Here is a 23,873-nt window from a genome sequence, read left to right on the forward strand (position 1 = left end):
TCTTTCAGAGAGAAGAAGCCGATTGGCTGGGACACAGACATCTCCTGGCTGACAGGAGAGGAGTTACATGTAGAAGTGCTGGAGAATGTTCCGCTCACCACACACAACTTTGTAAGTACTGTTAGACAAAATGTCACATTGTAACTCAAATGACAATAAACATTATATATTAATTATTTTGCTCACCCTTACACCAGGTTCACACTGGACGTGTAAAAGCCACGATTTTTGGCATAGCGCTGCCGGCGTCCTTTCGCTGTATGGAAACCAATTGGGCTACTCACACAGAATGTGCCGCTGCTCAGAGCTCCACGGCTGGCTTGCTTACTCGGTGTTTTGTCTCTGCTTCATGTGCCATGATCGATTCTGGCAAGAAATACACTGATAATCTATGATGAAGGACATACATGATATAAACATCGAACAAAAAGTTCAGAAATTTCTGTTTGGTAGATTATTTCTCAATGCCAGACAGCTTATTCTGCTGTTGCTATTGACTCTTGTTTGGTGGATTGGATGATTGAAGTCTATCAGTAACAAGGAAGAAACAAGACATATTGGCAATTTTACAATTTATTCATTTAACAAACAGTCAGGAGCCTCAGTAGCGTGTTTCATACATGTACCTGAAACATAGCGCTGGGGCTGCTCTTTTGAAATATTGTAGGGGGCGCTCTGGAGGCAATTTAAAATGGCCAAGCCAAAAACCCATATCAAATATATAGTTTTTGAGCATCCCAAGCCACTGAACCATCAGCTTCATTTTTCAAGGTGAATGATGCTGTGCCATGGCAGCAGCGTCCAACGAAAAGTCATAATATTCATGACTATGCATCATCAATGTGTTAAGGCTATCTTTACCAAATTTGAGACTGATCTGGTGAACTAGCTAGGAGGAGTAAATAAAAGTGTAAAATGTGACATTTCCTTTTGCCAGTAGGTGGTGCTATGAGTTATTGAAAATGTTGGCATTGATATATGCTCAAGCTTGAAGTAGCATCATGTATAATACATTTTGTGCAGATTGGATAATGTACCTTGGAGTTATAACAACTTCCTTTTTCATGCAGATTGAGGCCAAATGGCCACCAGGTTCTTCAATGAAAACTCACGAATTTAATAACTTTTCATCACAAAGGTCTGAAGAGCATCCTGACCAAATTTGAGGTCAATCCCATCAATTCTGTAGGAGGAGTTCGTTAAAGTACAAAGGCTGAAAAATGCAAAAAGTGACAAAAAAGCACAAAATAGTGGGTTTGGTTGAATGGAATGAAAATGTCAGGGTATGTAACAGAATGTAATGTGCACATATGCTGCAACATTGGTGAGTTTAGGACAAATGGTTTTGAAGTTGTGTATTGATATATAAGCCACACCCCTAAGAAGTTCATTGGTCCATATCTTGTAAGCAAAGAGAAATCAAAAAGCTTTTGATAACTTTTAATGATGAACGGGCCCTCGCACCTTTGCGAGACCTTGGCTTACACGGCCGAGAATGTCTGCGGACAACGCGACCAAGAGTTAGATGTTCTTTTCCTTCATGGAGTATTTGACCCTGGAAATTATGCTTTGCAAATAGTCCACCACTTCCTGTAACCAATATGTGGTGCTAAACAACGCGCGGCTACATGCATTATGTTTACATCCGCCTATCATCCCCAGACCAACCTCACAGAGAGTGAACCGCACCTTAAAAGCAATGATTGCATCCGGAAACCAGCATAAGCTTTGGGATAAATACCTCCCAGAGTTCCGGTTTGCTATAAACTCGGCAGTCCAGGAGTCCACTCCAGTTTTCCCTGCAGAGCTGAATCTTACCTTTTGGTTGGCTTTTCGTAAAATGGGAACGGCAACTGGAAAAAGCTAAAGCCAATTTTCTCTGGAGTCTGTCAGGAGGAGGCAGAATCTGGTGGATTTATATTTCCCCATCTGAGTTTCTCCAGGAGTTGCTGGTGTCTTTCAGGAGTCAAGGTTGATGCAGACCTGACTTGACTCTTGACTAACTGTTCAAAGGTACTGTGAGTACCCGATGTACAGTATATAGTTTATATTATGTATAATTGCTGTTGTTAAATGGCAGATGCAGACACTGTAATTCGATTTCCTGATTTGTTCATTTGTGGGGATCTGCAGTAACACCCGGAGCACAGTTTTGAGTTGTCTTTCTTCTTGAGTTGTGCTAGAGGGGACTGAACTGTTTTAAGTTGTGAAAAAACAAACAAACAAAATCTTTACCGAGTGGTCTGGAATTTAAGACTGTGGGACACAAACTCAACTCAAACATACACCAATTCTCTCTTGATCGAATACGCTTCTTAAAAGCTGAACTGGGTTGGGGTCTATTTGCTTTGCAGTGCTGGTTCTTGGTGATTTTTTTTTCATTGCTACTGGGTATTTGCTTTATTGTTTTGTATGGTTTGAATGAGCTATTTTCTTTCTATTTTATAACTATTATTTGTCAGACGTGACTCTGACTGGCACCCCTCTTCACTTAAAAGGGTCTAACCCGCTACACCCTACTTGGTCCTGATTCTGTGTTTGTGTTTGATTTATAGGTTAGGAAGACCTTCTTCACACTGGCCTTCTGTGACTTCTGCAGAAAGCTGCTCTTCCAGGGTTTCCGCTGTCAGACCTGTGGCTACAAGTTCCACCAGCGTTGCAGCACTGAGGTTCCCCTAATGTGTGTCAACTACGACCAACTAGAGTAAGTCACACACAAGGAAAGGACCCTGATGCAGCAACTAGTTTGAGATTGTACCAACTGTACAATGTATTCTTGTTATGGTACAAGAATCTCTTGAGATTGTGTTATTATAGCAGTGCTTGAAAGGGGCCATTACTATTACTTATTACTCAGTACCAACTGACCCAGAGCTATAAATATTGTAGGCACACATGATGTAGTTACTGTACATATCCCGCAAAATAGGCCTTTGTACTGCTTTAACGAGCCACTAGAGGAGGACAAAATGTGCTGCTGTGTAAACTACAACTCATACAATATGTAAAACCACGTTAGCTCCGTCAAAATGTACCGGATGGCAGAAACCCTGACAGGTCCAGTTTTGCAAACCCGTACTCGCCAGCTCAGTACCTGAACTGACCAGATACCCCCTAATTATATCCAAGTCAAATGGCGTTAATGTAAGACCCACGACGCGGCCCGAAAAATAAACACACATGCTGCTCAACAGTCACTTGCATTCTGCCCAATCAGTGCCAGGCTTTCACAAGAAAAACACTAGTTCTCACCCGCTGCCTTCTCGCTTTTAGTTCATTTTGTGCAGGAACCTGGTGGATGGGTTTATGCTGGTGTATGCGACTGAAATGTATTCACTCTGCATGCTTTATTACATTGTGATGCCTCAAGAGTTTTTAATCAGTCAGCAATTCATCTATTTGTTCCATGTCAGACTTGCCAGACATTGAACTATATATATATATATATTTATTTATTTACTTACTTACTTACTGGTCGAACTCCACACATTTTACACATCAGTGTGTTTCCATGTGTTGAGTACTACTTCCTTGTGATAAAAAGTTTTATAAAGCCTTTAGTGTCTCCAGAGGGAGCTGTGTGTGTAGTCTGATAAATCTCCCCAAGTGATGTCACTTGAGTCAGCATGGGTTGGGGGAAAGAAATATGGAGGTGTGGAGTTAGAAAGAAGTTAGCTTACAAGACTTCCCATCTGTAGAGGCTCCAGGCTACATTAGTCATAAATAACATAAAATGCCCAAATATCTGACTGAACTGTTGAGTTGCTTAGTGGATAATGTAGGCGCCAGGTTTTAAGAAGAAGAAAGAATGTGTAGATGATATTTCTGCTTCACCAATTTTTAATAAACTGTCTATTATGATTTTAACAATGTTGTAGGTGTGTGACGCTAAATCTATTGAGTACTCTTTTAAGGTTGCTAAACATAGTTGTTGGTCTGTTTTCTTGCTATTGAGTGTTGAGTCGTTTTGCTTTTGCAAACTAAATGTTGATTCTGTCCTGGATTTTCTCTGGAACAATTGTGCGATGTGAGAACATAACATGAAACTTGTTAGTCCCTTTCTTAACCAAGCTCTCTGCTGTACAGCTGTGTCTAGTGTCTAGTGTCTCCTGATTCAATTCTATGTTCGGCTCCAGCCCCGAAACAAGTTGTGTGGAGGATAATTGAATAATAGAAAAGTAATCTTGATGATGTTTGTTCTGCAGCTTGTTGCTAGTGTCGAAATTCTTCGAGCATCACCCGTTTACCCAGGAGGAGGTCTCGTCAGAGGGAACCACCCCGGTGTCTGAGGCCTGTCCATCACTCCCCCCATCAGACTCCACCGGGTGAGTACTCCACCTTCACACTCCTCAGTGGAGGAGGAGTAATTCTCCTCTTAATGTGCTTCTCTAGTGTATGTTCAACAACATTGTTTTTTTACTCAGAGTGCTTAAAATAATAACAGAAATGTGAATATCTCTGCAAGTCCCAAAAGGTTGGTCTACCTTTCACTTACTAAATTCATCTTTCCAGTTCTATATGCCACACCACTGTGTCCCCGTCCAAGTCCATACCCATCCCGCCCAGTTTCCGGCCCAATGAGGAGGACCACCGCAACCAGTTTGGCCAGCGGGACCGCTCGTCTTCAGCCCCAAACGTCCATATCAATACAATTGAGCCTGTCAACATCGATGTGAGTCTGCTACCACTTTGTTGGACTGATTCTGATTGATGTGTGCTTCTCAACCATTTACTATGAATGGTCATCATGACTGCAGGTTTTGGTCCAACCAAACAGAAGCTGATACTACTGATTAACATACCTTAACCAGAGAAAAGGAGCTAACCAACTAGAAGCAGCAGTTACATTTGGCAGATTTTAATAGCGGCTATCATGTTATTTTTTGACAAACTGACCTTTTATGCACTTTTAAGAAATTCATTTCATGATGTACGCATTTCAAACGTCGTACAAAAAAGGAAAGGATAACTCTAAATATTGGCCAGCCCTACGCCACTTGTTCTTTAAAATTGCAACCTGTAAAAACCTGAATGTAGTCTACATCAAACCAGTATTTTCCCCGAGCAGCCTGTAGACAATGCAGTGTTTCCCACAAGACTTTGTGTCACAGCAAAGAAGTTTTCGCCACAAAGCATGGTAAACGAGACAGGGTCCTTGTTTCAAGATTGCTCGGATGGGTTACCGACATCCCTTCAGGACACATTGAGGACATAGTACCTGGTAGACAGTTGCGTAGGGAGCAGGGGCCACGTCCCTCCCCAAAGGTAGAAAGAGCACAGCAAGCACTAATTCCACAGCCCTTGAACGTGGTGAAATCCAGGTAAGCGGGCCTTTCCAAGCCGACCTAGAGCCGGTCACGGCGCACCGCCACAGGGAAAAGCACCCGGCAAAGGCCAGCCAACGCCGGGGAGTGATCCCACAAGGGAACCCTCTCACACAGAGTAGCGGTACCCGGTTCTGCAGAGTTGAATCCCCCAGGCAAACTGTGGACCCCACCCACTGAGAAGGGTACAAATATTTTCGTTGCATTATGAAACTGTGGCGGGCCTGCCTCGACTATGGTTTGTCTTGGTAAATGATGGACTGTAAAAAACAGTCCATCATGGAAAACGGAAAACGGAGCTTTTGGAAAATGATGATGTAAGCACTATATTATTCATGGCCTCCGCCTAGTTCCACTCAGTTCAGTACACTGTTTTGTAAAGGTAAGGCTGTTTGCTTCCTTTTTATAAAGCAACTCTCTTGTCACTGAATATAAACTTCAGTTCTACAGCATCATTTAGAATTGGGATACATATGTTCGAATGAACTAGAACAAATTATGTTCCTTCTTATTCATTTGAACATTTATTTGTTTGTAAAAATGGCAGTCCTAGTTTGTGCTACAGTTTAGACTTAGATGGATGTTCATGAAGTGGATTCATTCAAATGTGTACAACTCATGTGGATACATCCATTCATTTTCGCCCCCCATAGCGAACGTCACTCTTAACCAGTGGCGGCTGGTGGAAAATGTTCTAGGTGGGGCCATCCAATCAATTTCAGCAAACACCCCAGTATGATTTAATGTAAAAAAATGAAGGTATCAAACACACATTACTACTTTGCAGTTAAATATTCAACATTTATTTGATGCAGTAAATAACACTTTGATAAACACGTCAGGACATCTTATTTTAGTCACCCTCACAGGGAATTCAGTATTATATATATCATATAATAATATTCAGTATACTATAAAACACACGCTTATAGATATAAGCTATGATGAGTTTTCACTGTTAATTTACCATCTCAATTAAATGTTGATGCCTCCATGACCAAGTTGTCATGAAACTATGTAGAAGAAAAGATGTTCACTTTGCTTAATATGTAGCTTGACAGAGTTCTCATGTGTGCCCTGATGTTCTCATGTTACCTCCTCATCCCTCACTCCCTAACTGTCCGTGCTGGATCTGTCCCCGGTGTTTTAAAAAGCTAAATAAGTTATTAGCATGACTGCATCCAGCTAGCCAAACCTGTCCGGTGCAGCTAGTAGAGAAGCTTCATGTACTGCTTCCCTTTCCCGCTAGTTTGCTGTCTGATTGTGAGGTCAGGCTGATCTGGGATCAGCTCTTTCACTGTACTTTTTCCTCAAACTTCTCCTCTCAGATGGGTCTTGGAGGAGTAGTGCTCGCGCTGGCGCTCATGCTCGCCTGTAGAGACTTCTCCTGACGAGAACGCGCAGCTAGTGGGGCCAAAACGATTTGGCCCAACTCTGAATCTATTTGAGGACGCTGATTGGCTAAATTGTATGTCATTCATTTATATCTTTAATCAGCGATTGGCTAAACTGCTTCATAAACCCGCCTCGGTGGGGCCAGGCCCACTAGGTGCGCGTTCTCAGACGTGCACACAAGCGGAGATGACGAGCAGACAGGCTGCATACAAAATCCCCTTCAAAATAAAAGCGCAGGATTTTCTTTTTTCTTTTTTTCTTTCGGGGCTCAAGGTGGGGCCAGGCCCCATGGCCCTCTATTGACCATCCGCCACTGCTCTTAATCCTAAAATTGACTTGACATTCAGTGTGAACAAACCTTCAGTACTGGCATTGGTTCTGAAAACATGTATAAACCTCAACCTACAAACGGTTCATAAGAATGCTGCTACGGTAAACAGAGCAGTACATTTTGTCTGTGTGTGTGTGTGAAAAGTATTTACAGTATATTGTTAATTTCTCCTGTCCCTTCTTTTCAGGACCTGATTCGAGATCAGGGCTTGCCAAGGTCAGATGGAGGTAAGGATCAAAATAGGAGACTTGTTTCTCTTTCTGTGGCTTTTTTCCCACCATCCCGCATCTGCGTGCTCTTGGTCTTGTGTGGTGTGTGTTTGTGTGGGTGTGTGTGTGTGTGGTGTGTGTGTGTTTGTGTGTGCGTGAAGATCAGACCCAAGAAGTTGAGTCTGTTCAGTTTAGTCCTGCACCCTACCATTCACTGAGAGCAGTAGCTGAGGACACCTTTTTTCAGATCTGTGGGTCAGGGTTTCTGGTAGAACAGAACTTCCACTTCTGCAGTCCTGGTTTTCTCTTTTCACTCTTACTTTGAGCTGTTCTTCCAGACTGAGCTCTTCCTTAGAGGAGGAAGGAGGGAACACACGAAGCTAATGTATTTTTCACAAGTTTAGTGATGTTAAAAACAGCTTAAGTTTGTCAGTTAGTTCGGGGCCTGTTTTAGTTTTTATGATTTAAAGATGATTGATTAGGTTACATGCTTTTGATAAGAGAGCTAATTATAGTTCAGAAACATCAGCTGGTACTTAAAAGTTTGAGAAACATACAGACTCTGCCAAGGTTGTACGTTTCGTTTATTCAAGTAGATGCAGTAGTTCATGAATAAACAGATCAGTGTTAAGGGATCATTCAAAGGGTTTGGATATGCGATGAACATGCTCTTACTTTCTGTGAGAAGTCTGGTAGCAACTTTTGAAGATATCCAACCGACATCCTTAATGAGGACTCTTGCCTTTCTATGGCATATTTACAGTACGTTTGACAACGCCACTGAACTGTTGCGTTCAAATTCCTGAATTGAGGTTCACCCATTGTTTATTAATCCAGTGCAACATTTGTAAAATTGCAATAGAAATTTACTTAAAGGAGTTGTTCAACGTTCTGGAAAATACATGTATATGCTTTATTTTGGGGCTGCAAACCCAGCATTATTAAGACAGCTCATAGAAAACTAGCAAGAACCTGATGCATAGTGGTGATTAAAGAACAAATCTGCATCTCAGTCTTAACAATCCTCCCAGCAGTCCAAACTACTACGTCATGCTAATGCTAAAGCACAGTTGGCGGTGAGGGCTTCCATACTGTAGTGCACAGTGCTGTAGTGGTTTATGTCTTGTCTTGTTCTGGGTATTTCTACTGACTTGACGCACAGCAGTCTGAATACCTACAATACATGAATGTGTTGTAGCTAAATAGTGCTAACTGTGCAGCTGGCTAGCTGCTGACGAGCTCAACATATTCTCAATTCAATTAAGTTACAGATTGAGTAATATTGATTAGACATTACCATTAGTCGTCCACTCTCCAGAATCGCCAGCTTCTCAAAGATTTTAGAGGCTTTACTTGCTGAGCAACAATTTCTAACTGGTTGGTTAATGGTGCAACACAACATTTTTTTTTTTATTTCTGTTTGTGTACAGATTAAACAAACAAGACACAAGGCGAAAATCAGTGAGTGTTAGTCTGTGTATTGTGTATGTAGCTTCGTAGCCAGGTAGCTGCTTTAAGTCTTTATGATAAGCTAAGCTAACCACGGCCTGACTCTGGCTCTGAAGTCTACTGAACACACAGACATGAAACTGATATCAATCTTCTCATCTCGCTTCTGAAAAAGAGAGCAAGTAAGAGTATTTCCCAAAACGTGGCAATGAAATGTATTACATATATTTTTAATTTAGCAGTGTAAAGCCTACCCTAAAAAAAGCCATGTAGTGTGGTAGGAGGACATCCAGAAGCTCAGTTGTAGCCATGGACTGTAGTTAGTTCGTGGTGAGAGGGGCAGGGTGAGTAGCAGTGATGGTCTGTCTGTTTCTCTTTGCCCTGCAGCCCCCCCGACCCACCCCGCCCGCTGCTTGAGGAAGCACCGAACACGGACCTCAAGCCCCCTCCTATACTCCTACCCCAATGACATAGTGTTTGATTTTGAGCCTGAGCCTGTTTTCCGAGGTAGTTAGGCCTCTGTGTGTTCCTGTGTCCTTCACCCTCTCCACCCCACACCCCCACTCCCCACACACCAACCTCAGCCCTGTGTCACCTCCACTGTGTGTCCCTCTCTCTTTCTCTCTCTCTTCCCCCTTTATGTCCGTACATGCTCTCTCTACCACAAGCTGATAGCTCATAGGTTACACATAGATCTCACCGTCTATTCTGATCAGACACGGCTCTTTCTATGGTTGGTAATTTGGTTGCAGAAATGCCCCTTAGAGCAAGTAATGTTGATTGAAGTCAATAATTAGTCAATAATTCTTCAAATCTGTTGTTCACTTGTTCTGACTCCAGACTTTATTCACACTCAAAATGCAAACACACATAACTGCATTTGTTTAGTTGGCTGCAAGATTTTAAAGAAAACATAATCAACATGATTTAAGGTATTTAAAGTTGATCTACTTTATGCTAAAGAAATGGTTCCATTTATGACTAATGACATGAGTGTGTTCTGTCAGCTGGGGCTGTTTCTGACCAAAAATGCAATTAGGATTCAAATTGCGACTCTATATTCTCTTTACATCCATTTATATATGAAATTTCAGCCAGTATTTGTGGCTGACATACATTTAAACAAACGTTTGTACCAAACAAAGTTACAAATGTATCTTATTTCTACAGAAATAAAATGATGCATATGGCAATGAGTCAGTCGGATACATTTTTGTACATATAGTAATTATTTAGATGGCATATAGTACCACTCTCACTTGATACTCTGTTATCAAAAAGAATCATGACATTTATAAAGGCTACAGTGGATGGAGTCATTTGCCATCTCGTCTTAGTCATGGAGAAAAAGGTTGTCAACGAACATATTTATTCTTCAGTAGCAAAATGAACACTGATCTAAATCTACCTGTAATTTCACAAATGTTCTGTGTAGACTGTTGTGGATAGAAAACTGGAATAAACCTATTCTTGTAAATAAGACACTAAAAACAAGTGAAGTTGAATAGTCCAGTTACTTCATTTAAGACATAACAAACTAAAAAGCACAGGCAACCAGGTGACTGGTGAGAATTACTTTTATTTGTTTGTCCAATTCACTGAATGAATGTCAACGACCTACAGTTGAGGAAATCTGCACATGTAACGCTCGTCGTTGTAGCCAACAAAATCAATGACTACAGATTAGAATGTCCATCTTTCAATGGTTAAATGTAGCATGAGCCCAAACTGAGCATGTATTTTAAATATTTCTTATCATTTCTATTGTTCTCTAACTTATACAAAATTGTGTTTTATGATATTCTTTTCAAATCTCTTTTGGTGGAGCTTGGCTAGCAGTTCCCCACTGCTTCCAGTCTTTGTGCTAACCAAGATTAAACTTTACCGGACCTTTTTTATTCCATTTTGGTCTCGTTGTAAATAGTTTAAAAACCACCGTTGAAGAATTCAAGAGACAACAGTTAAAGTTTCATATCAGGCTCCTCTTTGATCAACATCATGTAATCCTTTGTGATCCTGACAGAAGTAGTTAATAACTGTTATGAACTTTGAATTCTAGATGTTTAAACCAGTAACTGCCATTCAACCAAGCACCCCCTCACCTCTGCATGTGACCACACACACACACACACACACACACACACACACACACACACACAACTGATCCAGAAGCCTCAATCCCTATCCCTGCCCTTTCTTTACTTTTCTGCTTTTTCTCAACTGTTTTTTTTTTTTACCTATCCACCTTACCTCTCTTCTTGTATTGTTTCCTTTCTCTTCATCCCTGATCCCCCTCCAGGTTCCACCACAGGGCTCTCGGCCACGCCTCCCGCCTCTTTACCTGGCTCTCTGACCAGTGTCAAGGTTCCACAGAAGTCCCCATGCCAACAGAGGGAGCGCAAGTCATCGTCCTCGTCTGAGGACCGCAATAAGATGGTAAGACATTGTCACAGATGTTGCCATTTTTCTGGAGTTCATTGTCTGCGTGCTTGTGTTGACTAAGTGCCCTATGGAACAGAAAACCCTTGGGAGAAGGGACTCCAGTGACGACTGGGAAATCCCAGAGGGTCAGATCACTCTGGGTCAGAGGATAGGCTCTGGATCATTTGGAACTGTCTTCAAGGGGAAGTGGCATGGTAAGACCAATGCTATACAAACGCATCAATGAGCCACACTGTTGCACTGCATGGTTCCTTTATTACCATACACACACACACACACACACACACACACACACACACACACACACACACACACACACACACACACACACACACACACACACACACACACACACACACACACACACACACACACACACTGTAGTTTCATTTGACTCAATCCCACACAGACCGTCCTGCTGCCACAAACACTCACGACAGCAAATGTGGATCAGTCTGCCACTGAAAGTAGTCCCAGGCAAATGCACTATTATTATATACTTATATTTGAGTAGTTATTGCTAAAAACTACAGTGACCAACTGTTTAAAGAAATTACTGAGCCTTTCTTTAAAAAAGATTAGAAACTATATTTTCTCAACAAAGTAGGCGCATCTCAATTTCACCAATTTATTCTTGCCGTTTCAAACAAACATGCTAACGTTTTGTCCTTAAGACGCTGAAAACCCAAGTTGCTCCCAGGGCCCTTCACAGCAGTCCACTGCTCCTACTGTGTAAAATGTCTGAAACAAGTAATGAAATTATAAAGTAGCTGTACACCTGAACATATTTTAGCTCAGTAGGTTAGGTTGGGGCTCACCGTGGAGGGCTCTGGAATTTTGCAGTCACATTTTTGAATATTTTTTTGTCGTCCATCTCCTCCCAGGTGATGTGGCAGTGAAGATGTTGAATGTCACTGCTCCCACACCACAACAGCTTCAGGCCTTCAAGAATGAAGTGGGGGTCCTCAGGTAACTCTTCAATTAGGGGTAGTTCCTGCACCTTTTTACTTCCCTACAAATGAACATCTTATTACGCAAGTGTCTCCCTTTAACAAAGAAAGTGCTGCAGTTCTGTCTTCTCATCAACTTGTTTTTTTGCAACAGGAAAACGCGTCACGTGAACATCCTGCTGTTCATGGGCTATACCACCAAACCTCAGCTGGCCATCGTGACCCAGTGGTGTGAAGGCTCCAGTCTGTACCACCACCTGCACATCATCGAGACCAAGTTTGAGATGATCAAGCTGATTGACATCGCCCGGCAGACTGCTCAGGGCATGGAGTAAGTCCTCCCACAAATAGAAAAGCATTTGCCATGCGTGTAATTGGTCTAATAACTTTTCTCTTTTCTTTCTCAGTTACCTGCATGCCAAATCAATCATCCACAGAGATCTGAAGAGCAACAGTATCCTTTTAAAACATTTCACTCAATCAGTTTGTCTAAAGGCTGAGGCCTTTTTTCCAAATTAAATTCAAATCAGCTGATGATGGAGGGATGAAAATATAACCTCCATCCTTAGAACGCAGAAGTCCTACTTCAATAGCTCAGAATTGGAAGAAGAGAGTGTTTCCTTGACCTCATCTTCTCCAGACATTTTCCTCCACGAGGATCTGACAGTGAAGATTGGTGACTTTGGTCTAGCTACAGTCAAGTCCCGCTGGAGTGGCTCCCACCAGTTTGAACAGCTGTCTGGCTCTATACTGTGGATGGTGAGTGTTCATCCCTTAACTAAGTTGTCTTTTTTTACCAGTTTCCATTTCTTCTGTTGGTCCTTTATTATTACACTACTCATAATCGGTCGGTGTAACCTGTGCTCTCTCAGGCCCCAGAGGTGATACGGCTGCAGGACAAGAATCCCTACAGCTTCCAGTCAGACGTCTACGCATTCGGCATCGTGCTCTACGAGCTCATGTCAGGAGCACTGCCCTACTCCAACATCAACAACAGAGACCAGGTTAGAGGACTCCATAAACCACACAGATGTTTTAAAAACAACAAAACATTGTATAGTAAGTTTTATTTCTTCATAGTAGTCGCAATAAATTTCAGTGGCTCCCTGGTTAGACAAGCACCCCTTCGCATACGGTAGGAGAAAATGAACTGATCCCAGCTGACATTGAACAAAGGCAGGGTTATGTGGGTGGTGATTTTTCGATTATTAAACAACATAAACAGTGTGTACAGTTGAGGCTGCTGGTGAATAAATGCTTCAACTTCTCAAGACTAAAGCCAAGTTCCTTTGTCTTGCTTGCCACCTACTGATTGTGAAGGGGGTTAGCCACAACTTCAGCTCTCCCTTTAAGGTGGATCAGCTGAGAATAGCCCCTAGGAGTGGACGGTATTGAGGGTATAGAAAGTACACCAGTATGAATTTTGACTATACTGCGCTCATCGCTAGAACCCAAAGGTCGATTGGCTGCTGATTGTAAGGGGCCGGGTTTCAGCTGATCAGCCGATCAGTTTCAAATTTGTCATATTTTGTCATATTCACAGTATCGTCACAGCCACACGTTTGTGAGTGAAGAAGACATAAAGTTCAACATTTTTGACAACTGCATGTCCAATTAATCCATAGAGGAACAACCATAGAAACATTTGGAACAACTAATTTAATCAGACTCTTATTATATTCTAATTAATTCCCATTATGCTGCTCAGACAATCAAAGTGACCAGCGCGTCTGCCAACAGCACAGAACTTAAATGCTACATTTAAGTTCTATTCAGTAAAAATGAGTACTCTGCAAAGATAAATGATAATGCTGTTATCTGTTCAAATGTAATCTTTTAAATTGTAGTTTTTGAACGAGATATTTCACAGCAATGTAAAATAGATATTAGAGAGGGAATACACCGTTTACTTCCTAACACTAGCTCTAAGCAGTTTATAATATATCATTGGGGCCCGAGCACCGACGTAGTCGGAGCGGAGGACCTATTGTTCTTCTATTGTTTATTATTATTATTATTATTATTATTATCGTATGTGTTTCATTGCGAAAAGCAGGTGCTTGGGATACTGGTACGATTTTGAAATTTGGCACGCAAGGCAGTCGTGGCGAAAAAAGTATGAAAAATGTGCTCGATAGCGCCCCCTTCTGAGTAGCCCCAACATTGGGTTTCACCTAGCTGTATGAAATTTGGTAGGTATGTGTAACATGATGGGATGTACAAAAAATGCTCTTGGAGATATTCCCTAAACCAAACAGGAAGTTGGCCATTTTGAATTTTATGACGTTTTTGACCATTTCAAGGCACCGTACTTGAACGAACTTCTCCTAGAGATTTGACCCGTTTGAATTCAGAAATTTGGAGTAGTGAAAATTACTCATAGATCAAATGTTATCGAACTATATATCTGTGGTGGCAAAAACACTATTCGTAGGCAGTTGTTGTAACTCGGCCGTACATTGTCTAATCTATTCCAAATTTCTCATATGTCATAACATCCTGACCCTGAAGACATCTATATGTCAATTTAGAATCATAGTAATAGCGCCACCTAGTGGCAACAGGAAGTTACAGGTTGTGTACTTTGACATCCTGCTCCTCACAGATTAATCAGATCCCTCTCAGATTTTGCCAGAAAAAGCCTTAATACATTAATAATGCTTCATTGTAAAGATTGTAAGAATTCATTAAAGGGCGGCGACGTGGCGGCTCGGCAAATTTCGATCCTTCGTCGTGAACAAATAAACTGATGTAAATGACTCCACATGGTCATATCTTTTCCAGATTTTACATGTTTGATGAGACTCCAGTCCTGAAGACATCTACAGGTCAATTATGTATAATAGTCATAGTGCCACCTACTGGTAACAGGAAGTTAAAGTCTCTATGCTTTGGCTTGTTTCTCTTAGTAAGTAAATCAGATCAACATCAAATTAGTTCCACACAAATGTAAGAAGTTCATAATGCCAGTTCGTCGGCACATGTATTATATTTGAACTAAAAAGAAGTCTCTTGGGGCCATGCTCTAAACCCAACCGGAAATCAGCCATTTTTAATTTTTTATGAATTTCTAGTGTCGTTTTTGCCATTTCCAGGTGGTGTACTTTAACGAACTCCTCCTAGGGAAATAATCAAATCAACTTCAAATTTGGTCGGTACAATCTAAAGACCTTTGTGATGAAAAGTTACTCAAACTTTGTTGTTTAGTGAAAGGCCGTTGCCATGGTGACGCATTCTTCGCCATGAAAAGCGAAGGTGTTTTTGAGGGGCTAAAAATGCTCAAAACATAACCAAATATGGCACACACATTTAAAATACTGAATGTAGTTATCTGATGTGATTTTAATGCTTCAGAGTGGTAAGTCGGCTCGATAGCGCCCCCTACAAAATGTTGACGATGCAGCCCTCGCAGTTCGTTTCACCTAGATGTATAACATTTGGTAAACTGATGTATCGCATGTAGACTTAAAAAAAAGCATTCACACACATTCAGTTTTTTGTCGATTTTTACAGACTCACAGTTATGATTGTATTCGGAGGCACACCCAAAACATTCAAGGTGGATCTTATTAAGATGATAAGACTATATACATATATGTAATAGCATCATAAACAGTTATCCATGCACTTATTAGCAGTTAACTATGGGCTACCAAATCTAAAGTGAGAACAATACCTGGTATGAGATAATAAATCCTTTATCAGTCTTAATAACTAACACTTATTACAAGGACCGTAATATAAAGTGTTGCCAAATTATATATTTTGCAAAGTGTATGATCTTTATTTGGAGTTTATTCATGCCTCATTTAAATGCACTCAATTGAATTCAGATGAATCTAATTAGTTGTTATTCAATTATTTTTCGAACAATAAAATCAACACATAACAATATAAAAGTATTCCAGTGGCACATTTGAGCTTTATTGGAAGCCACAGCTCCACAAATACATGTTATGATTCATATCTTTATTCCCATAGATCATATTTATGGTAGGTCGAGGTTACCTGTCTCCTGACTTCAGCAAGGTGCGCAGCAACTGTCCAAAGGCCATGAGGAGACTGATGGCCGACTGCCTCAAGAAGAAGAGAGAGGAACGACCTCTTTTCCCTCAGGTGAGACAAATAAATGCTAGTTTAGTTTTAGAATCACATATTTATTTTAAAACAGGCTTGCGTCAGATACAGTGCTTCATTCTTAACTATCCCTCGTATTATCAATTTCATATATTAGCAAAACATGTTACTCTTTATATATTCAGTGTAATGTCCCTTTACACAGCACGTATTCCATCAATACAGAAATAGTCATATCACACAAATCTTCTGTTTTCACATTTTTCATTCAAAAATGTATTTCATTCACTCCTGCTTTGCTGTTCTTTCATTAAGTGTGAAGCTTCTGTCCATGAATTGCAACATTTCTTCTCCACAGATGTTTCATATTAAAAGCCTCCCAGCAATTCAAATAGCATAATCTCTCCCTTTTCTTGGAGAGTTTTTCTAATGTGAAACATAAACAGAACGTGTTAAGTTTCTTTGATCGTAGCTTAACTCTGATCATACCTGTCAATTTTAAAACAAGGGACATTTTCCCACCACCCGTAACACTGCAGACTGGTCTCATCCAGCACTGGTAGCTATACCTACAAAAAACAATGCGCTGTAATTCGTAGATATCCCACAAAATGATCTTGTATGTTTTTCACATAATGATGAACAGGGAAGTTTAAATACCGCAAAGGCCACATAAGGTGGGTAGGAGAGTTGGATGTGTCCAACAAACACACACTGACACGGAGCAAAGCCGAGACTGGAAACAGTAAATTACAATATCTAAACTCAAGACTGAAAGTGCAAGAAGACCATCGCAAGTAAAAAGCCAATACTTAGGTCTGTCAATACACCTTTTCAACAAGCATGAACATTTAGAAAAGTGATACTTCAATCTGCTCTGTTTTCAGTCTCTCATTCATCAGCACTATGTTTACACAAGCACAGTATGAGTATCAATAAAAAACCAAACCCATAAGCAGTATCAATAAAGTTCTAACTTTACCCATCCCTGTAGTAATAATAATAATAACTTTATTTATATGGCACCTTTCATAACAAAGTTACAAAGTGCTTCACAATAAAAACATACAAGCAAATAAGATACTGAATTTGCCTGCCTTAGATCTTTAGGCAGGGAGTTCCACAGCTGAGGGGCCCAGACAGCAAGGGCCCTGTCACTTTTAGGGACTAGTCGCGATTTTGGAACTGTTAGCAAGGCCCTGACGGATGATCTCAGACAGCGGTCATGCTCCTAGGAAGACAGCAGACTGCAGATATAGGAAGGAGCCAGGCCATTGAAGGCTATAAAAGCGTGCAGTTAAATTACATTTTAAAACTCACAGGTAACCAGTGAAGGGCAATAAGGATTGATGTGATGTGGTCACTTCTCTTTGTACAAGTTAAAAGCCTGGCAGGAGCGTTCTGCATCAATTGCAGCCTGCTGATACCAAAATGAAGTGCATTACAGTACTTAAGTCTTGAAGAAATACAAGCATGAATGACTCTCTCTAGGTCTGCAGATGAAAGGAATGACCTGATTTTGGTTAGCTGTCTCAATTGAGCAAAGCAGGACTGCACGATTTGATCACCTGAGCCACAAAAGTCAGTGCTGAGGGCCAGCAGGGGTTATTATATTTACATCCAATTTGGAGTCATTTATTTTTTGACATCCAATTTCCTTTGTCGAAAAGGCACGACATGATAGAAGAAACAGTGGTGGTGCCATGCTTAATCAGGGTGTACAACTGTCTATCATCTGCATAGAAATGAAAGTCAATATTGTGCCTAAACAGTGGGGGACCCAAAATAGACCCCTGGGGGAACCCACAGAAGAGAGGAGCCCATCAACCAATCCAGCACCACACCACTGATGCCAACATAGTTCTTCAGACGGCTGATTAAGACATTGTGGTCAACTGTATTTTATGCTGAGCTGAGTTCAAGAAGAATTAAAATGGAATGCAGGCATGTGTAGGAGGAAAACAAAAGGTGATTGGTGACCTTGACCAGAGCAGTCTCAGTGCGGTGTAGGGAGAGAAAGCCAGACTGAACTTTCTTAATTCTTTAAAAAAGGGTAAACAGTAGCATGCTTATAATTAGAGGGGAAAATACCAGTTGACCGAGAGCAGATATTGCTAAATTAACTTTTACTTGTACAGCGCTCTTCTAGTCTTCTGACCACTCAAAGCACTTTAACTGCTGTAATTCTGTAAAGTTCCCTACTGCAGGACTAATGAAGGATTATCTTATCTTAACACTACATGTCATTCACCCATTCATACACCACAGGCACAGCCTACGGGAGCAGATTATTGCAATGAAGGTGAAAAAGTGCAGTCCTTCAAATTTGTTTTATGTGAGAGTTGGAGGACATATCCTGATCAAAGATAACTCCAAGATTCTTTGCAGTGGTGCTGTATGCCAGGGCAATGCCATCTAGAGAAACTATATCATTAGATAATTGATTTTGGAGGTGTTCTGGGCCTAGTAAAATAACTTTGGTGTTGAGTTTAACTTGCAGGTCATTCAGGTTTTTATGTCTTCAAGGCATGCTTGAATTTGTTATCGTACGATAAGTCGATAACGTAAAAAACGATTGAAGTCATATCCATCCATCCATTTACTTCCGCTTTTCCAGAGCCAGGTCATTGGGCTAGCAGGCTTAGGAGGGTATTCCAGACCTTCCTCTCCCCAACAACGCTTTCCAGCTCCTCCAGGGGAACCCCGAGGCATTTCCAGGCCAGACCAAATATGTAATCTCTCCAGCGTGTTTTGGGTGTTCCCCGGGGCCTCTTACCAGTTGGGCGTGCCTGGAAAACCTCTAAAGGAAGCTGTCCAGGAGGCATCCTGATCAGATGACCGAACCACCTCAGCCGGCCCTTTCCGACATGAACGAGCAGCGGCTCTACTCCGAGCTCCCTTCAGATGTCTGAGTTCCTCCCCCTATCTCTATGGCTGAGCCCAGCCAACCTACAGAGGAAGCTCATTTCGGCCGCTAGTATACGCAATCTCATTCTTTCGGTCACTACCCAAAGCTCACCATCATAAGTAAGGGTCAGAATATAGATGTACTGGTAAATCGAGAGCTTTACCTTACGGCTCAGCTCACTCTTCACCAAAACGGTCCGGTACAACCCCTGCAGCACTGCTGATGCCGCACCAAACCGCCTGTTCATCTTACCCTCCATTTTACACTCAGTCGTGAACAAGACTCTTCGATACTTGAACTCCCTCATTTTGGACAGTGACTCACTCCCAACCCGGAGGGTGCAATTCACTGCTTTCCGGCAGAGAACCATAGCCTCAGATTTGGATGTATTGACTCTCATACCGAACGCAGTCCAAAAAACACATGTAAATTGGATGCGCAAACTCACATGACCCTTCCAACAGACCTGCAATGGTAAAGAGCTGGTCCACCGCCAGGACGGAATCCTTATTGCTCCTCCTGGATTTGAGGTTTGACAATCGGTCGCAGGCTCCTTCCTGCACCCTGGAATAAACTTGCCCGGGGAGGCTAAACTGTGTGATACCCCGACAATTGAAGCATACTCTCCGGTCCCCCTTTTTAAAAATGGGAACCACTACCACGGTCTGCCACTCCACAGGCACTGTCCCCGACCTCCACGCGACACTGAAGAGTTGCGACAGCCCAACAATTTTCAGAGCGTTCAGTATCTCAGGGCAAATCTCAACCACCCCTGACACCTTGCTGCTGAGAAGCTTTTTGACTACCTCGACAACCTCTGCCAGGAAAATGAATGAGTCTCTGCCTCCTCTACGGAGGACGTGTTGGTCTGGTTCAGGAGTTCCTCATAGTGTTCTTTTCACCACTCGACAATTTCCCCAGTCCGTGTCTGCAGTTCTCCTCCCCTGTATTTTATTTAGTGATTGACTGATTTGTAGCCTTGTGTACTTTTATCATGTTTGTCTTGTTGTCTGTATTGATTGTAATGTGTGTCGAGATGGATGCCTCGCCTTCTATTGAAAACCAAGTCTACCTACGGGTACAAATAAAAGTAACCTGAACCTGCTAAACATAGCCTGAGCCAAGCCCTGGTTTCCCTTTCAGAGTCATCTCACAGTTTGCCATAACTTCCTTGAGGCCAACCAAAAGTCCTTCTTTGTCTCCCCAAACTCCTCCCACACCCGGGTTTTTGCCTTGACAACCGCCGCAGCTGCAGCCATTCTGGCCAACCGGTACCTGTCTGCCGTTTCCGGAGACCCCTGGGCCAGCTAAGCCCAAAAGGCCGCCTCCTTCATCTTGACGGCCTCCTTCATCGCTGGTATCCACCAGCGGGTTCTCAGGTTGCCGCCACAACAGGCACCGATGACATTCCGACCACAGCTCCTAGCAGCCGGCGGACGGCTCTGAACATTGACCACTCAGATTCCATGTCCCCAGCCTCCCTCAGGATGCACAGGAAATTCTCCTGAGGTGGTAGTTGAAGACCTTGCGGACAGGGACCTCAGCCAGACTTTCCTAGTTCACCCCTTACCACACGCTTGGGTTTACCAGGTCTGTCCATCAACCTCCACCATCACCTGATCCAACTCAACATCAGGTGGTGATCAGTTGATAGCTCTGCTCCTCTCCTCACCAGAGTGTCGAAGACATACAGCCGCAGATCTGATGATATGACCACAAAGTCGATCAAAGAACTTTGGCCTAGGATGTTCTGATACCAAGTACTCTTATTAACCTATGCTCGAACATGGTGTTTGTTATGGCCAATCCATGACTAGCACAGAAGTCCAACAACAAAGCACCACTTGCGTTCAGATCAGGCAGGCCGTTCCTCCCAATCAACCCCCTCCAGGTTTCTCCATCGTTACCCACATGAGATTTGATGTCCCCCAGCAGAACTATAGAGTCCCCGGTCGGTGCCCTTACTAGAATGCCACCCAGACACTCCAAGAAGGCTGAGTACTCCCAACTGCTGTTCGGTGCATAGGCACAAACAACAGTCAGCGACTCGCAGTCAGATAATCGACCCTCTCGTTCCCCTCGGGAAATCTCCAACACAGCAGTGCTTAACCAGGGGCTCGTAAGTTTCCCCCGCACCTTTCGCCCTACGGCAACTCCAGAAAATCATAGTCCACCCCCTCTTCAGGAGTTTGGTCCAGAACCAGTGCTATGCATGGAGGTGAGCCCAACTATTTCTAGTTGGTACCTCGCCAAGCTGTTGTAACTCTGTGACAACTGTACTTTGTCAAAACTGTCCCAAACTTCACATGCTTGATGAGAGTCGTGGTTTGAGGACTTCTGCATGCCAATTTTAACTCGGTCATAGCGCCACCTACTGGCAAGTAACATTAGCATTGTAAACAATGATATTGGGAAACATTCAGCAGCTAACATACCTCAGCGATCGGATGGTTTTCGGGTGGAGGGGCTGTGGCTCAGAGTTTGAGTGGGTCGTCTTTCAATCAAAGGATAGGCGGTTTGTTTCCTGGCTCCTCCAGTCCATGTTGATGTGTCCTTGGTCAAGACAGTTTTGTTTTTTGCAAATTGCTCCCAAAAGCTGTGCCTACAGTGAATGATAGTCCTGATGGGCAGGTGGTGTGAATGACATGTCGTGTTAAAGCACTTTGAGTGATTGGAAGACTAGAAAGTCCATTTACCATTTTACAGTGCCACATCAATCATCCATTAGTAACTGGGAGGATGACATATCAGCATAATTTATAAATATATGCTCATCTAGAGAATGAATTAAACCAACCTGTCTGTCTGTCTGCTAGCTAGTAGCTAGCTACCTGGCTAGATATCACCCAATTGTTGGTTGTTGAACGACTGGCTCAGTGGTAGAGCAGGGTCGTGCTTCAATCAAAGGATTGGCAGTTCGATCCCTGGCTCCGCTAGCCGATGTGTCTAGACACTTAACCTCAAAATGCTCCCGTAGCTGTGCCTACGGTGTGTGAATGGGTATAAATGTTAGTTACCAGGTGGCACCTTGCATGGTAGCCCCTGCCATCAGTGTATGAATGGGTGAATGGTAACATGTAGTGTTAAAGTGCTTTGAGTGGTCGGAAGACTAGAAAAGCACTACAGTCCATTTACCATTTATTTAGGGCCCGAGCACCGACGCAGAGGACCTATTGCTATTCTAATGTTTATTATTATTATCGTACCACTTTCGTCGCAAAAAGAGGTGCTTGGAATACTGGTAACATTTTGAAATTTGGCACGCAAGGCAGTCGTGGTGAAAATTGCAGTCTGATTGGGGTGTCCAGCTGCGGTATGAAAAATTGTCTCGATAGCACCCCCTTTTGAGTAGCCCCAACATTGGGTTTCACCTAGCTGTATCAAATGTTGTAGGTATGTGTTCCTTGACGGGACGTACAAAAGATCCTCTTGGAAGTATGCCCTAATCCAAACAGAAAGTCGGACATTTTTTATTTTATGGCGCCCCCTACAAAATTTCGACGATGCAGCTCTAGCAGTATGTTTCACCTAGATCAGGGGTCGGCAACCTTTACTATCCAAAGAGTCCTATTTTCCACCAAATAAAATTTGTCTGGAGCCGCAAAAGCTATTTGATGTCACAGTTTATAAAGTTTTATATATAGTTATATTATACATACAAAAACTATAGTTTGTTGTATTTATGAAATGTCAACACATTGTATTGCTACTTTACCTGTTATAACAATACCAAACTCTTATGAAGAGGAGAGTTTGCTGCAGCAGCAGAGGAATCGCTCTTTTTCACTCATCTCCAGCGTGATACTTTCCAGCAAATGCTGTGTGCTTGTTCTGGAAGCGTCTTTCAACTTTACATTTTTTGTTGTTTGCAAATTTCTCGCCACATATCAAGCATACAGGTAAGCCAGCATCGTTGGCAGTGAAAGCAAATGAATACGTCCACGCAGAATTAAACTCTCCATTTTCCTCCGTGACTTTTCTGTTTTTTGATTTATCCATTGATAATTTACCGAGGGCGGGGCTCTGCAGATCATGATCAGCCAAGTAGAAGGAAAGGCGCAAGATAGTGACGTAAGATGCAAGTGGCGGATTGCGTAGCGCTGACGTTTTTGAATATATTACTATTTTGCTCGACAGAATTCCAATCCAGGTTGATGCGATCTTTCCATAAATATATTTTCTTCATACGTGGCTGTGATGTAGTGCTCACTTATACAATCGTAATCCCCGCAATATATATGAGATGTGGCTTTTAGATCTCCAGCAATATGTTTGTGAATGTGTGACGAATCTGACAACAGAGGCAGAAAACGGCTGCTGCTGTTACGCAGACCCGTGTGGACAGAGGACTCAGGGAGCCGCAACAGAGGGGCCGAAAAGCCGCATGCTTTGATCTGACCTAGATATATACAATTTGGTAGGGAGATGTATCGCATGTAGACTTAAAAAAAAGTCTTAGTGGTCCATGCTCTAAACCCAGCCATTTTTAATTTTGTACAAATTTCTCGTGGGTTTTCTTTGTATTTTAACGAACTCCTCCTAGGGAATTAATCAGATCACCTTAGAATGTGGTCAGAACAATCTAAAGACCTTAGTGATTAAAAGTTACCAAAAGCTTGAGGTTTCATCGAACGACGTGGATGTGGTATGGGAGCCATTTTACATGGTTCGCCATCAAGCTGTTGTAACTCGACTGTACTTTGTCAAAACTGTTCCAAACTTGACCTGCTTGATGACTGTCATGACTTTAGGACTTCTGCATGCCAATTTTAACTCATAGTCATCGCG

General features: G+C 42.2%; 1 protein-coding gene across 1 annotated transcript in view; it reads left to right on the forward strand.

The window, feature by feature from the left end:
• The window catches only part of braf (B-Raf proto-oncogene, serine/threonine kinase), a 43,200-nt gene that overhangs the window by 13,372 nt on the left and 5,955 nt on the right, over nt 1-23,873 (forward strand). The window contains exons 5-18 of the mRNA XM_079184046.1: nt 9-111; nt 2,556-2,704; nt 4,206-4,325; nt 4,513-4,672; nt 7,238-7,277; nt 9,096-9,215; nt 11,008-11,144; nt 11,227-11,344; nt 12,035-12,119; nt 12,255-12,431; nt 12,508-12,554; nt 12,741-12,859; nt 12,973-13,104; nt 16,082-16,216. Coding sequence (XP_079040172.1) covers nt 9-111; nt 2,556-2,704; nt 4,206-4,325; nt 4,513-4,672; nt 7,238-7,277; nt 9,096-9,215; nt 11,008-11,144; nt 11,227-11,344; nt 12,035-12,119; nt 12,255-12,431; nt 12,508-12,554; nt 12,741-12,859; nt 12,973-13,104; nt 16,082-16,216 — 1,642 coding nt within the window. The remainder of the gene's footprint in view (nt 1-8; nt 112-2,555; nt 2,705-4,205; nt 4,326-4,512; nt 4,673-7,237; nt 7,278-9,095; nt 9,216-11,007; nt 11,145-11,226; nt 11,345-12,034; nt 12,120-12,254; nt 12,432-12,507; nt 12,555-12,740; nt 12,860-12,972; nt 13,105-16,081; nt 16,217-23,873) is intronic.

This window comes from Pholis gunnellus, assembly GCF_910591455.1.
Source record: "Pholis gunnellus genome assembly, chromosome: 22".
In the NCBI taxonomy this organism is placed as follows: Eukaryota; Metazoa; Chordata; class Actinopteri; order Perciformes; family Pholidae; genus Pholis; species Pholis gunnellus.